This window comes from Geotrypetes seraphini, chromosome 2, assembly GCF_902459505.1.
Source record: "Geotrypetes seraphini chromosome 2, aGeoSer1.1, whole genome shotgun sequence".
NCBI classification, from domain to species: Eukaryota; Metazoa; Chordata; class Amphibia; order Gymnophiona; family Dermophiidae; genus Geotrypetes; species Geotrypetes seraphini.
Window position 1 is genome coordinate 479919512 of NC_047085.1, and position 15219 is coordinate 479934730.

General features: G+C 39.9%; 1 protein-coding gene across 10 annotated transcripts in view; it reads right to left on the reverse strand.

The window, feature by feature from the left end:
- CRHR2 (corticotropin releasing hormone receptor 2) overlaps window positions 1-15219 on the reverse strand; it is a 403216-nt gene that overhangs the window by 49180 nt on the left and 338817 nt on the right. For all 10 annotated transcript variants that reach the window (XM_033931750.1, XM_033931757.1, XM_033931754.1 and 7 more), the window contains 3 exons: window positions 11523-11676; window positions 3864-3924; window positions 2307-2379 (listed from right to left, as the gene is read on the reverse strand). In XM_033931750.1, coding sequence (XP_033787641.1) covers window positions 2307-2379; window positions 3864-3924; window positions 11523-11676 — 288 coding nt within the window. The remainder of the gene's footprint in view (window positions 1-2306; window positions 2380-3863; window positions 3925-11522; window positions 11677-15219) is intronic.

Here is a 15219-nt window from a genome sequence, read left to right on the forward strand (position 1 = left end):
ACATGTCTCCCACTGGCCTTCAATATAGGCGGCCTGCCTGGGTAGCATTTAAAAAAAAAAAAAAACGTGCATCCTAATTGGCTGGTTAGACAGCTGTAGGACACCTACAGCTGCCTAAAATTGGGATGCAGTTTACAGAATCCGGGCTTTTGTGTTTTTCCCTCTGAAATGCTGCTATAAAGAAGTCTGCTTTCCAGACAGTGCTTGTTGGAGACATTGTTAATTTTGGATAAAAGAATTTCTTTGCCAACTCTCATCTTGTTGGGTTCGCTGGGACGGGATCTGAAGAACTGGATCTATAAGGGTTAGGAATGGATTCCATGCCATGGGGAAGTTTTCTTTGTGTACCCCCATGGAATTGCCTCAAAGAACAATCATCTAACCTGTGAAAAGTGTCTTTATTTTGCTTTTCTTGTATACTTTTGGGATTGTTGTGTGGAAACTTTAAGACTGCAGTTTGAAGTGGAAGATATTGGAAAAACTTACCTGTGAATCAACTTGAACTTAAACTATGCTATAAAGAATGCTCAGAATGCAGTCCTCTTTATAGAATACTAGTTTAGCATGGATCTTTCCAGCACTTAACTTTAGGGTTCTTTCACTAAATTGTGGTAAGTCCTACTGCATGATGCACTTTGGCATCCTGTGGTAAATGGGCATTTCTGCACGTGTACAGCATGTGGAAAAAATATTTTTATTTTTCTACAAGGAGGTGTGTGGGGGGACAGAGAGTGGGTTTAACAGCAAGGGACAGTGTGGTACAGTGGCTAAAGCTAGAGCCTCAGCACCCTGAGGTTGTGAGTTCAAACCCACGCTGCTTCTTGTGACCCTGGGCAAGTCACTTAATCCCCCCATTGCCCCAGGTACATTAGACAGATTGTTAGCCTACCGGGACAGACAAGGAAAAATGCTTGAGTACCTGAATAAATTCATGTAAACCGTTCTGAAGCTCCCCTGGAGAATGGTATAGAAAATTGAATGAATAAATGTGTGAAAAGTTTCAGCATCTGATAACCATTACTGGTACTGTGATGTCATAATGCCTCATTCCACCAATGTCTAAGAGCCAACCTCATCAGTGATGTCACAATGGCTTGATTGTCCTATACTTGGCTCACCTTTACTACATTATAATTTCTAGAGTGGTGCAGTGGTTAAAGCTACAGCTTCAGGACCCTGAGGTTGTGGGTTCAAACCCACACTGCTACCTGTGACCCTGGGCAAGTCACTCAATCCCCACCCATTGCCCCAGGTACATTAGATAGATTATGAGCCCATCAGGACAGACAGGAAAAAATGTTTGAGTACCTAAATAAATTCATGTAAACCGTTCTGAGCTCCCCTGGGAGTACAGTATAGAAAACTGAATAAATAATCAGTGTGTTAATTGCCGTGTGTTAATTGATAGTGTGGGACCCTTATTCCCTATAAAATAGGACGCGGTAGAGGATCATGTGCTAATTTTTTAATGGTCACTCATTAATGGAAAATCAGCCATTTCCTGGCCACAGGAAAAGTGACAGCGCATGGGAAAGACCCGCGTAAGGGGTGCGCTAAGGCCACTTTTTGCTGTAGTTTAGTAAAAGGACCCCTTGAGATGCCATTTACTGATTCCAGCCCATGTGCAGATTTATACATATAAATGCTGTCTTTTTTTAGAATTGGGTTTTACACGTATCTCACATACAGGGCTTCTAAAATAAGGGTCACTGTCTTGACGAAAGTATCATATTTTGACATTGATTCAGGGGATGGACTAATGATTTGAGAGGCCTAACTTATTCATTTTGATCAGGTGTTATTTTTAATACATTTTTCTAATATTCTTTCAAAACCAAACATTAGTATATGAACTAATATATTTATATTATATAACTAAGGTATTTTTGAATATTGCATTTGATAATTCTATGCAAATCCAGGGTGGGTGGGAGGGAGGGTAAATATGTCTATTATTAATGCTGATTATTATTGGAAGGGATGGGATAAAGAATTCTGTTCAAATACTTGTAAAATATATGTGCTTTTAATGTTTTATTGTTTGTTTATAAATTGATGCTTAGCACTGTTAAATATTTTTGAAACTTAATAAAATATTTTAAATAAACAATAACCCCCCAAAACATTAGCCTGCACCCTGAAAATAAAAATCAGAGCTTTTCTAGATATCCTTGCCCCTGGAGAATTGATTATAGAGGATGATAATATTGCATTTCTCAAATAGCGTTATAGCTTTCAGCATTAACAATAAATTCGATAGTAAAATGGGGCACACAGTCCAAATATAGTAAATGAAATTTACCTACCAGAAGTACAAGAATCACTGGGCCTTGATATATGTAATCTATATATTTTCCTGGCTCCTTTCCAAACCAGCAGCTGTACAGAGTAAAAGGAATGTTACTAAAAAAATGAATAGAATTTTTATATTTAAATTATATTTATTATTTGTATTCAAAAGATAATTAATAGGCCTCTCTATATAAGTAAAATAATACTAATTTCATTAAACATGGCTGTTTTCAGTTGTTCTTTTGATTAATCGATGGTCAAGTAGAAATAGGCTTACTAGATAAGAAATACAGTGATACCTTGGAATCCGACCTTAATCTGTTCCAGAACCCTGTTCGAGTTCCAAAGCGTTCGAGTTCCAAGACAATTTTTCCCAATGAAAAGAATCCGTTCCTGGGTCCCACAAACTCAAATTTTAACAGGAAATACACTGGATTTTAAGGTAAAATATTAACAAATTTTCCAAAGCAGCATTCAGATTCTGGAGCACAAACACACACATACAATGTGCAGGGCGTTTGGATTCCAAAGCAGAGTTCGGATTCAAAGGTAAAATTCATTACAAAAAAAAGTTCGGATTCCAAGTCGTTCGGGTTCTGGAGCGTTCGGATTCTGAGGTACCACTGTATATAACACTGGCCAACATTCATTTTGGTGCCTCAAATGTTAGACCTGTTTCTAGGTATATTTGACTTGCTGATTCCAAAAATGGCAATTGTATGGTAATTCACTTATCATACAATAAACATGAGCTATCATTAGTCATAAAAACCTCAACAGTCCGATACTGTAATCTTTACATTAAGGGCTCCTTTTACTAAGCTGCGCTAGTGGTTTTAGCGCGCGCTGAATTGCCGCGCGTGCTAGACGCTAATGCCACCATTGAGTTGACGTTAGTTTTTACGTGTAGAGTGGGGGGCAGTGTGCGCTAAAAACGCTAGCGCACCTTAGTAAAAGGAGCCCTAAATTTTATGTCCCTAAACTGAGGGCCCCTTTTACTAAGCTGTGGTAGCATTTTTAGGGCGCGCTGCAGATTAGCGTGCGCTATCCCCGCGCTACGCGGAGAAACGAACGCCAGCTCAATGGAGGCATTAGTGTCTAGCGCATGCGGCAATAACCACTAGCGCAGCTTAGTAAAAGGAGCCCTTAATGTAAAGATTACAGTATCGGACTGTTGAGGTTTTTATGACTAATGATAGCTCATGTTTATTGTATGATAAGTGAATTACTGTTTTTTACGGTTTATATGTTTTGGGGATTCTCTACCCTTATATCCATATTAGATTAGTTGATAAAACTCGGGTCTTTCCAAGCTTTGCTAGTCCTATATGTAAATCGCCTTGAACCCTGTTGGTATAGTGTGATTCATAAGTTGTGTATTAGATTAGATCTTACAAATTAATTCTGTATTCCAGGTTAGCAACATGCCATTCACAAAATATTTCACATTCTGTGCTCTATGAATCTTCTCCAAAGTTAAGGAAGAATTTGTATAAGACTCACACCGACAGAAATGATTGCACTGTCATCATCATACAGCCCTGTTGCCTTCCTTACATCTTAACACTTACTGTTCATTTTCATAATAAAGTTTGCCAATAGCCCAGGCAACAATAATTGGACAAGGAATACCTGCAAGAAAACAGGAAACAGCACCATAAGACGCACCCCAGATTTAGAGGAGGAAAACAAGAAAAAAACCCATTCTGAACCAAATTGTGCACCCAACCTCCATCACTCCCTGCCAGGCTCTGCACCCAACCCTACACTCCTTGCCAGGCTCTGCACCCTGTCCCCCTTCCCTGCTAGGCTCTGCACCCTGTCCCCCTCTCTGCCAGGCTCAGCACTCGGTCACCCTTCCCTGCTAGGCTCTGCACCCTGTCCCACCTCCCTGCCAGGCTCTGCACCCTGACTCTTCTTCCCTGCTAAGCTCTGCACCCTATCTCCCCTTTCCTGACATGTAATCTACCACCCCCTCAACTCTGGTGGGATCCTTCCCAGCCGACTAACAATTTTTACCTTCCCCCCCCCCCCCCCCCCTCAGTACTACTTTTTAAAACATGGCCCACCCGCTGACCCTTCCTTTTAAAACACCCCCGCCTGCCCTTCTTCCTTTTAAAACACCTCCCACCCCACAGTACCTTTTTAAGTGCCCCTTAAGCCTGGTAGTCCAGCGGTGTATGGGGAGCCATTCTGAAAGCGGGCCAGGCTCAGGCAGCAGTGCAGACAGCACTCTCCTGCCAGCCCATACATCGCTGGACCACCAGGCTTAAAGGGCACTTAAAAAGGTACTGTGGGGTGGGAGGTGTTTTAAAAGGAAGGAAGGGCAGGTGAGGGTGTTTTAAAAGGAAGAGTCAGCGGGTGTTTTAAAAAGTAGTACCTGTAGCCCGTTCTCATGGTGGCCAATCCAGGTCATTAGTACCTGGCCAAAATCCAAGGTGTAGCAATATTCCATACTACCAATACAGGGCAAGCAGAGGCTTCCCCCATGTCTTTCTCAATAACAGACTATGCCCTTTTCCTCCAGGAACTTGTCCAACCCTTTCTTAAAACCAGCTACGCTATCCGTTCTTACCACATCCTCTGGCAACGTGTTCCAGAGCTTATCTATTTTCTGAGTGAAAAAAAATTTCCTCCTATTGGTTTTAAGAGTATTTCCCTGTAATTTCATCGAGTGTCCCCTAGTCTTTGTAATTTTTGACAGAGTGAAAAATCGATCCACTTGTACTCATTCTTCTCCACTCAGGATTTTGTAGACTTCAATCATATCTCCCCTCAGCCGTCTCTTTTCCAAGCTGAAGAGCCCTAACCATTTAGTCTTTCCTCATACGAGAGGAGTTCCATCCCCTTTACCATCTTGGTCACTCTTCTTTGAACCTTTTCTAGCGCCACTATATCTTTCTTGAGATAAGGAGACCAGAATTGAAAGCAATACTCCAAATGAGGTCGCACCATGGCGTGATACAGGGGCATTACGACATTCTTAGGTTTGTTAACCATCCCTTTTTAAAATAATTCCCAGCATCCTGTTTGCTTTTTTGGCGCCGCCGCACATTGTGTGGAAGGTTTCATCATATTGTCTACAATGATACCTAGATCCTTTTCTTGGGCGCTAACCCCCAAGGTGGACCCAAGCATTTGGTAACTATGATTCAGGTTATTCTTCCCAATGTGCATCACTTTGCATTTGTTCACATTAAATTTCATCTTTCACTTGGACGCCCAGTCTTCCAATTTCCTAAGGTCCGCCTGCAATTTTTCACAATCCGCATGCGTTTTAACGACTTAGAATAGTTTAGTGTCATCTGCAAATTTAATCACCTCACTCGTCGATCCAATTTCCAGATCATTTATAAATAAGTTAAATAGCACCGGTCCTAGTACTGACCCCTGTGGCACTCCACTGTTTACTCAGAAATAGTGCTCAAAAATCAGTGCCAAAAAATATTGGTGCTCAATGGATTTCTGCCAGGTACTTGTGACTTGGATTAGCTACTGTGCAAACAGGATTCTGGGTTAGATGGACCATTGGTTTGACCCAGTATGGCTATTATTATGTTCTTATGCAGTTCTATAATATAGAACAGCACTAAATATAAATTTCGCCACCCAAATTTGGGTTTAAGGACTGCTTAAATTAGGTGTAATTCCCAGCACCCAATTTGAGCGCACATCCTCTGTATTCTGTAACACTGTATGCAAATTTTAAGAACACTGCTGACCCGTCCATTCACCTCCCTTGGCCATGCTCCCTTTTGGTTTGTGCGCTATTGGATCTGGGCGCACACCTGTTATAGAGTAGCGCATAGCAAGATGAGTGCACAGATTCAAATTGGTGTCCGTGCCAATTAGCACCCGATTATTGGCAGAATTGGTTCTTTAAAAATATCGGCACCATATCTACTGAAGAATCCAGGTGTCATTGTCTACTATCAAAATTAGATTATTGCAATCTTATTTACATAGGAATCTCTAAACAAATTATTCAAAAATCAAAGATAATTCAAAACACAGCAGTGCATTTAAGATTTTCTTTACATAAGCATGGTAGAATTTCAAAATTGTACGCATAACTCCATTGATTGCCTGTAGAGGCTAGAATTATATTTAAATTTCCTTGTGTGCTGTTCAGAATTCTAAATGGTAATTATCCAGAATATCTATTATCTAATTTGGAATTTACTATTCTTTCTAGGTTGTGTTAATAAACACACAAACAAACGTGTGGTTAGGCATGAGCAACTTTTGCCTGCCCCCATTTTGTTTCCTTTATCAGGGGCAATGTCAGGAGCACAACCCGTTGTATGTCCAAGATCGGTGCCGCAAGATCAGGGTACTTTGTTGGGCATTCAGTGGAGGCACCCCTCATTAGAAAGAAATGATGTATCGGCGGACATCTTCAGATAAGTTTCCTTTTAACTATATGTGAATCAGCGATAAGCAACTTCTTTCAATGATATCTAAATTAAGTGGGCTTATAAGATTCGTATGATTATGTACTAAAGCACTTTATTTATCTCATTTATATTTTTGCACCCTGAATTAGAGGTATTTTGAAAAAAATCGAATAAAAACAAACCGGGAAGGCATTTTATGATATTTGTGGGGAAACCCTATGATGTACTCTTGGATGCATATAAATAGTGGATATACTCTGGTGAACCTTTTGAACAATTAATTAAAAAGGTTCCCCCAGACTGAAAAATCCTCCCGATTTAGATAATTATAATTACAATTACTTTTATATTCGGTAATTTTCAGGAGTACATTTCAGGGTGCAAAATTTAGAGATAACAGAGCAGGTCTCTTATTGAGAATTGATATTGTACCGACCCCTCTCAATTAGTGCTAGGCCTTTATAAATTTTTGTATAAAATTATTCCCCACTCGTACAAGGTAAATGCAAACACTTGTACATGGAATCTGAGGAATCAGCAATTCTACAAGGATGATTCTAATTGATGTTACTAAATAGTGTGGATGCAGACAATATGTGATAACTATAATTCATATTATCACCGCTCTGCTAGTTAAGATACTGTTGGGACCTCACAGTTCACCTAGCATGCAATCAAAATAACAGCTAAATCATGAAGACAAAAAAGTGGAGAAAAACAGACCTCAATATGCTTGGCTCCCAGACCTCTAAAAGTCCATTGGAGACCGTCTTATGAACATAAGAATTGCCGCTGCTGGGTCAGACCAGTGGTCTCACGCGGCAGCCCCCAGGTCAAAGACCAGCGCCCTAACTGAGACTAGCCTTACCTGCGTACGTTCCGGTTCAGCAGGAACTTGTCTAACTTTGTCTTGAATCCTTGGAGGGTGTTTTCCCCTATGACAGCCTCCAGAAGAGCGTTCCAGTTCTCTACCACTCTCTGGGTGAAGAAGAACTTCCTCACGTTTGTACAGAATCTATCCCCTTTCAATTTTAGAGAGTGCCCTCCTGTTTTCCCTACCTTGGAGCGAGTGAACAACCTGTCCTTATCTACTAAGTCTATTCCCTTCAGTACCTTGAATGTTACGATCATGTCCCCTCTCAACCTCCTCTGTTCGAGGGAGAAAAGGCCCAGTTTCTCTAATCTTTCGCTGTACCGCAACTCCTTTAGCCCTTTAACCATTTTATTTTATTTTATTTATTTTAATATATTTATTTAAATTTTCATCAAATTTTTACAAGAAAAATAACTTCTTGTTACAGAAATACAGTAAGGTATTAATATAATCCAAAAATACAATAGTGGAATAATTTTAATTAACTTCCTTAGAACATAAATAAGAGAGGAGTATAGCCTAAACATTTAGGCCCAGATTCTCTAAAAGTGCGTCCCGATTTTAGGCAGCTGCCTGGGGAGCATTTTTTTTTTTTAAACGTGCATCCCGATTGGCTGATTAGACAACTGTAGGACGCCTACAGCTGCCTAAAATCGGGACGCACTTTTAGAGAATCTGGGCCTTAGAGAGAGATAAATTCAATTAACGTAAAGGTAATAGGTAAGGCTTAACACTAATTTCACAAATCGCCATTACTTATTCATCGCACTTGTGCACACTTCATCAAGCTATCTTTTTCAGCTCCAAAAAGGATTTTAACTGATCTGGTGAAAAAAACACATACTTAACTTGGGAATACTTTATAATGCATTTACAGGGATATGCCAGAAGAAAAGAGGCACCCAGAGATATTACATCTTGGCTTAAAGACAAAAACTGTTTCTTCCTTTCTTGAGTAATTTTTGTCACATCTGGGTACACCCATATTCTTTTACCATAAAACAAATTTTTAGAAAATTTAAAATATAATTTCATAAATGCATCCATGTCCTGTTGAAAAACAAAAGATATCAATAATGTTGCTCTCAGTGTTGACTCGGAAATAGATTCTTCAAGTATAGCAGATATGTTCTTTAAATCAAGTTGTGATGGTTGAGCAAATTGAAGATTTTCCTCTTCCATAGCCTCCTGAGATTTTTTAATATTTGATGGAAGATAATATATTTTGTTCAAAGGGGGAATAAGTTCTAAGGAATAGCCAAAAATTTCCATCACATATTTTTTGAACATATCATATGGAAGAATTCCAGGAGGTTTAGGAAAATTCAAAATTCTCACATTCAGTCTGCAGTTATAATTTTCTATATTTTCTAATCTTCTTTGCAAAAAGATACTATCTTTTATTGCTCCATTCTTATAGACTTTTAATGATTGTACATCAATTTGCAATTTCTTAAGTGAGTCTTTAGTTTCAACATTCATTTGCTCAATGGTTTTTGTAACACAATCCAACTTGGCTCCAAGAGCCTTTACCTCTTCTGCCATCTTCGTTGTGGCAACTTCCAATTTCTGCAGCGTCTTAAAGATAGCTGACAAGGTGTCCTCATTGGAGGCAAAAGATTCTCCTACGCTGGTCTGCATCGGCAGAAGCTTTAACCATTTTAGTCACTCTTCTCTGGACCCTTTCGAGTAGTACCATGTCCTTTTTCATGTACGGCGACCAGTGCTGGACGCAAGTATTCTAGGTGAGGGTGCACCATAGCCAGGTACAATGGCATGATAACCTTCTCAAATCTGTTCGTGATCCCCTTCTTTATCATTCCTAGTATTCTGTTTGCCGTTTTCGCCGCCGCCGCACATTGTGTGGACAGCTTCATCGACTTGTCGATTAGAACTCCCAAGTCTCTTTCCTGGGAGGTCTCTCCAAGTACCGCCCTGGCCATCTTGTATTCATGTATGGGATTTTTGATACCGATATGCATCACTTTACACTTATCCATGTTGAACCTCATCTGCCACGGGTCTATAAAAAAAAAACTCCACTTCAACGTGAATAGTGAGCATTTATTCAAAATGTGATCATTTATCTACTGTGAGTTCTTCAATATCCAGTCCATAACAGTAAAGCTTATTAATGGTGATGACTACTAACAGAATAGCATAACCTCATATGGGAATGGGTTCCAAAAAACTTATCTAAAGTTCACTTATCTCAATGTATTTTTAAAGCCATTAAGCTGTTCAGCTTCTTGACTGGAACGCCTTCCCTCATTGATTCCATTGACACATTCCAGGATTCCTGCAATTAAGCTAAGTCTTTTTTCTTTTTAATTTTGTAAAGTATTTAATTTTGTAAATTATTTTGACAATAAACAGAGAACAAAAATAGAAATTCGTGGGTTTTTTTTAAAAAGAGCTATCCCATTCAATTGATCAGTATACGCTGTTTGAAATGAATTGAGGGGAGTCTGAGGTCTTTTCCCCCCTTTGTGTAATTTATAGCCAGCATATGCTGTATATAGTTACAATGAATGTTTCTGATATCATTGAAGATTAAGGTCTCCTTTTACTAAGGTGTGCTAGTATTTTTAGCACACGCAGGATATTACCGCACACTACACCACACGGCTAGATCTAACGCCAGCTCAATGCTGGCGTTAGCGTCTAGCGCATGCAGCAATGTAGCGCCCGCTATTCGAAGCGTTAATGCCCTAACGCAGCTTTCTTTGCTCCACTTTGGTGTTCATATGATGATTACAGTTGTGGAATTTGTTTGTCATATTTTGTTTCCTTGTAAAACAACATATATTTTGCCAGCATCCTTATACACAGTGTCTGGAAAAAAAGAGGACCCCAGCATTTTTCCAAATAACCCATAAACAAATGCACTAGCTATCATTAAAAAATTATTGCTATTATTGACAGGTGTTACTGCAAGATGCTGTAAAAACTGGATGATCCCTGTTTTCACAATGATATTCAGAAAGTGAAAGGGAATGGGAACTTGTATACTGCCTTTTTGTGGCTTTGGCATTTCAAAGTGGTAGGCACTGGAGGATTACGTGACTTGCCCAAGGTCACAAGAAGCAGCACCGGGATTTGATCTCACAACCTCTGGGTGCTGAGGCAGCAGCTCAACCGGTGAGCCACATTTTAGCAAAATGTTGTTTGGTCAGTGGCATCAAAAACGTTGTGAATGTGTTAAGGTTGAAGGATACTTTGAGCACAAATTATGAATTAACTAAGAAAAAGATCCTATTATACTAATTTATCTAGAAAAGTCATACTAAGGCCTAGATTCTATAAACAACGCCATCATTCATAGTGGCCTAAAAAAATGGCTGCCAATCGCGTGCCAGTCATGCAATGATGCCGTTTATAGAATTGCGGCTTTTTGAAAGGTAGGTGCCGGAAATGTAGGCCAGGGTTTTCAAGGCCTACATTTCCAGTACCTACCTTTCACGTGAATTACAACTACGAGGCACTTTACAGCACCTATAATGGCATTAAGACGTCGTAAAGCACCTCCACAGCCACGGTGCAGGTGCCTTTTTTTAGGCATCAGTAGGCACCTACATTTTTTAAAACTGCTCAATGCTGGCGTTGCACTTAAGTTAGGCACCTAACTTAAGTCACCTTTTATAGAATATGGGCCTAAATGTTTAAACAATTGCAAAGTATTTTAAAATTATGTAAAGGGTCCCATTTTTTTCCAGACACCATGTGCATATTTTACAGTAGGATCCATATTTGGAAGATCTTTCTGCAAAATGCTTAGAAAATGTGACCATCCCAACAAATCCCATTTCCCACATGAATCCCCTGTGCAAAATGGGGTTTAAAACGTGCTTCGGCAAGTAGGAAATTTAGAGCTGTAAATTTTACTTTAAACTGATGAAGTGAGAATGTTTTCATTGTGTTCTGCCCACATGCAAGGGCTCCCAAAACAACCAACTTACACCATCCTATAAATAGGAAGACCCATTTCCGCAGTTTGTCCGTAGAATAAGTCATTACAATAGCAGTATGTAAGTAGCATCCTTCCACAAACATCCAGAAGAAGTTGGTCACCACAAAATAATTGTAGATTGTTGTAAAGCATCGACACCAAGCCTGACGGAGAAAATGCACATAGTATTTTAACTGTTCAGCAATTTGAAGCTTTATAACAGGTTAGTTATTTTTCTCCTAATACTTTTTCTTTTAAAAATTTATAATTTTCAATCATTACATTTACATAATGAACGAAGGGCTCCTTTTACAAAGCCACGTTAGCGGTTTAATGCGTGTAATAGTGCGCGCTAATTTACCGGCCTCGCTAGCTGCTACCGCCTCCTCATGAGCAGTTGGTAGTTTTTCGGCTAGCACGGGGGTTAGCGTGCGCTAAAAAGTTGCGTGCGATAAAGCCGCTAACGCGGCTTCATAAAAGGAGCCCAAAGAAAAAGACAAATCATTACAATTTTACAATAATAAACACATCAATTCACTTCAAGCCCACATTATTGAGGAGACATACTTCATATTCTAAGGATATTAAACGAAGAAAAAAGTTGAATGGACTCAAGGTCCAATAAAATATGGAACTAGATCCATGCGCTAATTAATCAGGGTTCAATCATTTTATTCCTCAATCTATTTAGGTAAACAGTAATCATTTTGTCTATCTAGCCACCAAAAATTGTTGCAACTGAATTGGGTCCCAAAGCACAAATTCGAGGCACCTTTTACTAAGCTATGCTAGCGGTTTTAGCGCGCGCTACAATGTCGCGTGCGCTAGACGCTAACGCCTCCATAGAGCTAGCGTTAGTATTTCCACGTAGCGCGAGGGTTAGTGCGCGCTAATCTTCAGCGCGCGCTAAAAACGCTACCACAGCTTAGTAAAAGGAACCCTCAGTGTCTTGTAATTTAACAAGGCACTTGCAAGGAAATTTTAAATAGAAGGATGCCTCCAGAGACACCACTCTAATTTTTAACTTCAAAAATTCTTTTCTCCTTTTTTTCTCCTTAATTGGGTGGCTCTGGAGACATCCGGAAATATTCTTACCAAGTCTCCACAAAATTTTGTTAATCTATTTTTTAAAATACAATTTCATTAATAACATTTTATCCGTCTCACCTCATGCAAGTTATCACCAGGGTGGAGCGAATCTGGATCAAATCCTGACTATCCTCTAAAAAATCCATCAAATTAATTTCAGTTGATACCAGTTGGTCCACACCTGACTAGATTCAAGCTTTTTATGAGGAATATAATAGAAATTATTGATAGGAAAATTCTCCACACTGGGCAATCCTAATATTTCCTTAAATAAATTTTTAAACAATATTTCAGGTGATAACAAATGGGTCACTGGAAAATTGATCAAGCGGAGATTTTTAGATCTATATAAGTTTTCCATTATTTCTAGTTTCGAATGTATTACACAAGAATCTTTAATCGCAGAGGTAGAAACACTCTGCAAAGTAGTAAGTTGAGATTCCAATGTATTTAACCACTTATCTAAGGAACCCAAGTTGGTATCCACATTTTCTAGTTTATGGACAACTGCTTGTGAAAAGTCTACTGTTTGTTTAACTGTTGACTATAAAAGCCCCTCCACTCTAGATATTACTAAGCACAAGTCTTTAAGTGTAATATCTTGTGTAACCTCTGATAAGGATTGTACCTCCAAGGCACTGGAAAATTCAAGTGGTTTAGGAATTAAGGTATATATTAATTTAGTGGACTCTACAGAGGGACTTAGTGGACTTCCTGTTCAGAGGGATTAGTGAGACTTACTTTGGTCCCACTAACACTCGATATTGGTGGAGGGGGAGGAGTTCGATCGATGGGACTTAATGAGGCACCAGGATAAAGGAATCCATATTAAGAGATACTCCTGGGGTATTATCAATTGACTTCAAATGTTTATCCATCGGACCTATAATTGCTGGCATTGAATTTTTTGGCTTGACTTTTAATTTATCTTAACTCTCTATAAGTCAAATCAAATTCTCAAAATATAACCTTTCTCTGAGCTCCTCTGCTCCTCATGGCTTCCAAGAGGCCTGGCATGCTCCTTAGGGCACGCCCCTTCAGCCCCGTGCCACGCCTGCAGCGTACTTTTAAAGTTGGAAGAGATGGACCCGATGATGTCAGCGTCCCGTCTCGACTGCAGCATACTTTGGACGAGACGGATCCGATGACGTCAGTGGTCCATCTCTCCTATTGCCTGCAAAGTCCCAGCACCAGTTCCAGCAGGAAACAAGTATAAGGGAAGTAGCCCACCGTAGGGAACTCTGGGGCTCAAATCAAGTCTCCTCTCACCAACCCTCCAGTACGTAATGCTTAAAGTGCCGCAGCTGCAACATATTTTTAAAGTTGGAAGAGACGGACCCGATGACGTCATTTCTCCTAGTGCCTGCAAAGTGCCAGGACCAGTTCCAGCAGGAAACAAGTATAAGGGAATTAGCCCGCCGCAGGGAACTCCGGGGCTCAAATCAAGTCTCCTTACACCAACCCTCCAGTAAATAATGCTCCCCATTTTTCTCCTAATTCTATAATCTTGCAAGCCCATTTTCACACTTGGCACACAAAATTGAGCAAGCAGCTTAATGAAAACTGCCAGTTATGTGGCCAACTTAATTGTTAAATTAAGTGCTAATTAACTTTAATCAGTAAATTGGCACAAATTTGCGGTCATGCATATAACAGCACTTAGTATTATATACAGTTAACCCTGGATTCTGCATAATGAAGCCAAATTTACATGCATAAATTGGTGTGTGAATCTCAAAAGGAGGCAAATCCAGGGGAGGAGCATGGATGGGTCTTGGGCATTCCTAAAAGTTTAGGCGCACTGTGATAGAATACAGTACGACCAATCTGCACACAACTTAAGCACAGGCATTTAGGACTGGTTTTCACTGGCTTAAAAGGGTACAATTAAACGTTCGTCATGCGTACTGGTGCTAAGTGTGATTCTATAACCTGTGCCTAACTTCAGAGGTGTTTTGTAGAATTGCACTACGTGACATCCTTTTCAGTGCTGATATTTTAGTTGTCATACGAGTAGATACAGCCAATAGCGGGATATTCTAAAAAAGGCGCCCTCAGTACCTAAGTTAATTGAGAAATGCCATTTAAAACAGCAAAAAACGGTATAACTAAAGTGCCTACCAGCGACTAAATAAAAGGTGCTAAAATCGCGCCTACATAGGTGCTTTATGGCATTTAATGTCACTATGGGTATAGATAACGCTGGAAGTGGTATTAGGCTCCATAAAGCATCTAGGTAGGTGCAATTCACGGCATAGATAGGCGCCAGAAATGTAGGGTTGGAAAACCCTAGCTTACATGTAAGGCACCTATCTGTCCTGGATGCGCAAATCTCTCTACAGCGCTGTTGCGTGATTGACATGCGATCGGTGGCTGCTTTTTAGGCGGTTGCCAATATTTGCGCCGTATAGAGAATCCGGGCCTTAGTGCATAATTTCTATAGGGCATAATTGCTAGGAAGGTGTGAACATGGGACGGGTATGAGTGGGTGAGGGGCATGCCTAGCACTTATGCAATTAAATTGATAAGAATACTCTCAGTACACATACAAGTGACAACAGTGAGCATTTATACTAGCCATTGAGCTAGGTCAAGGGTAGGCAATTCCGGTCCTCGAG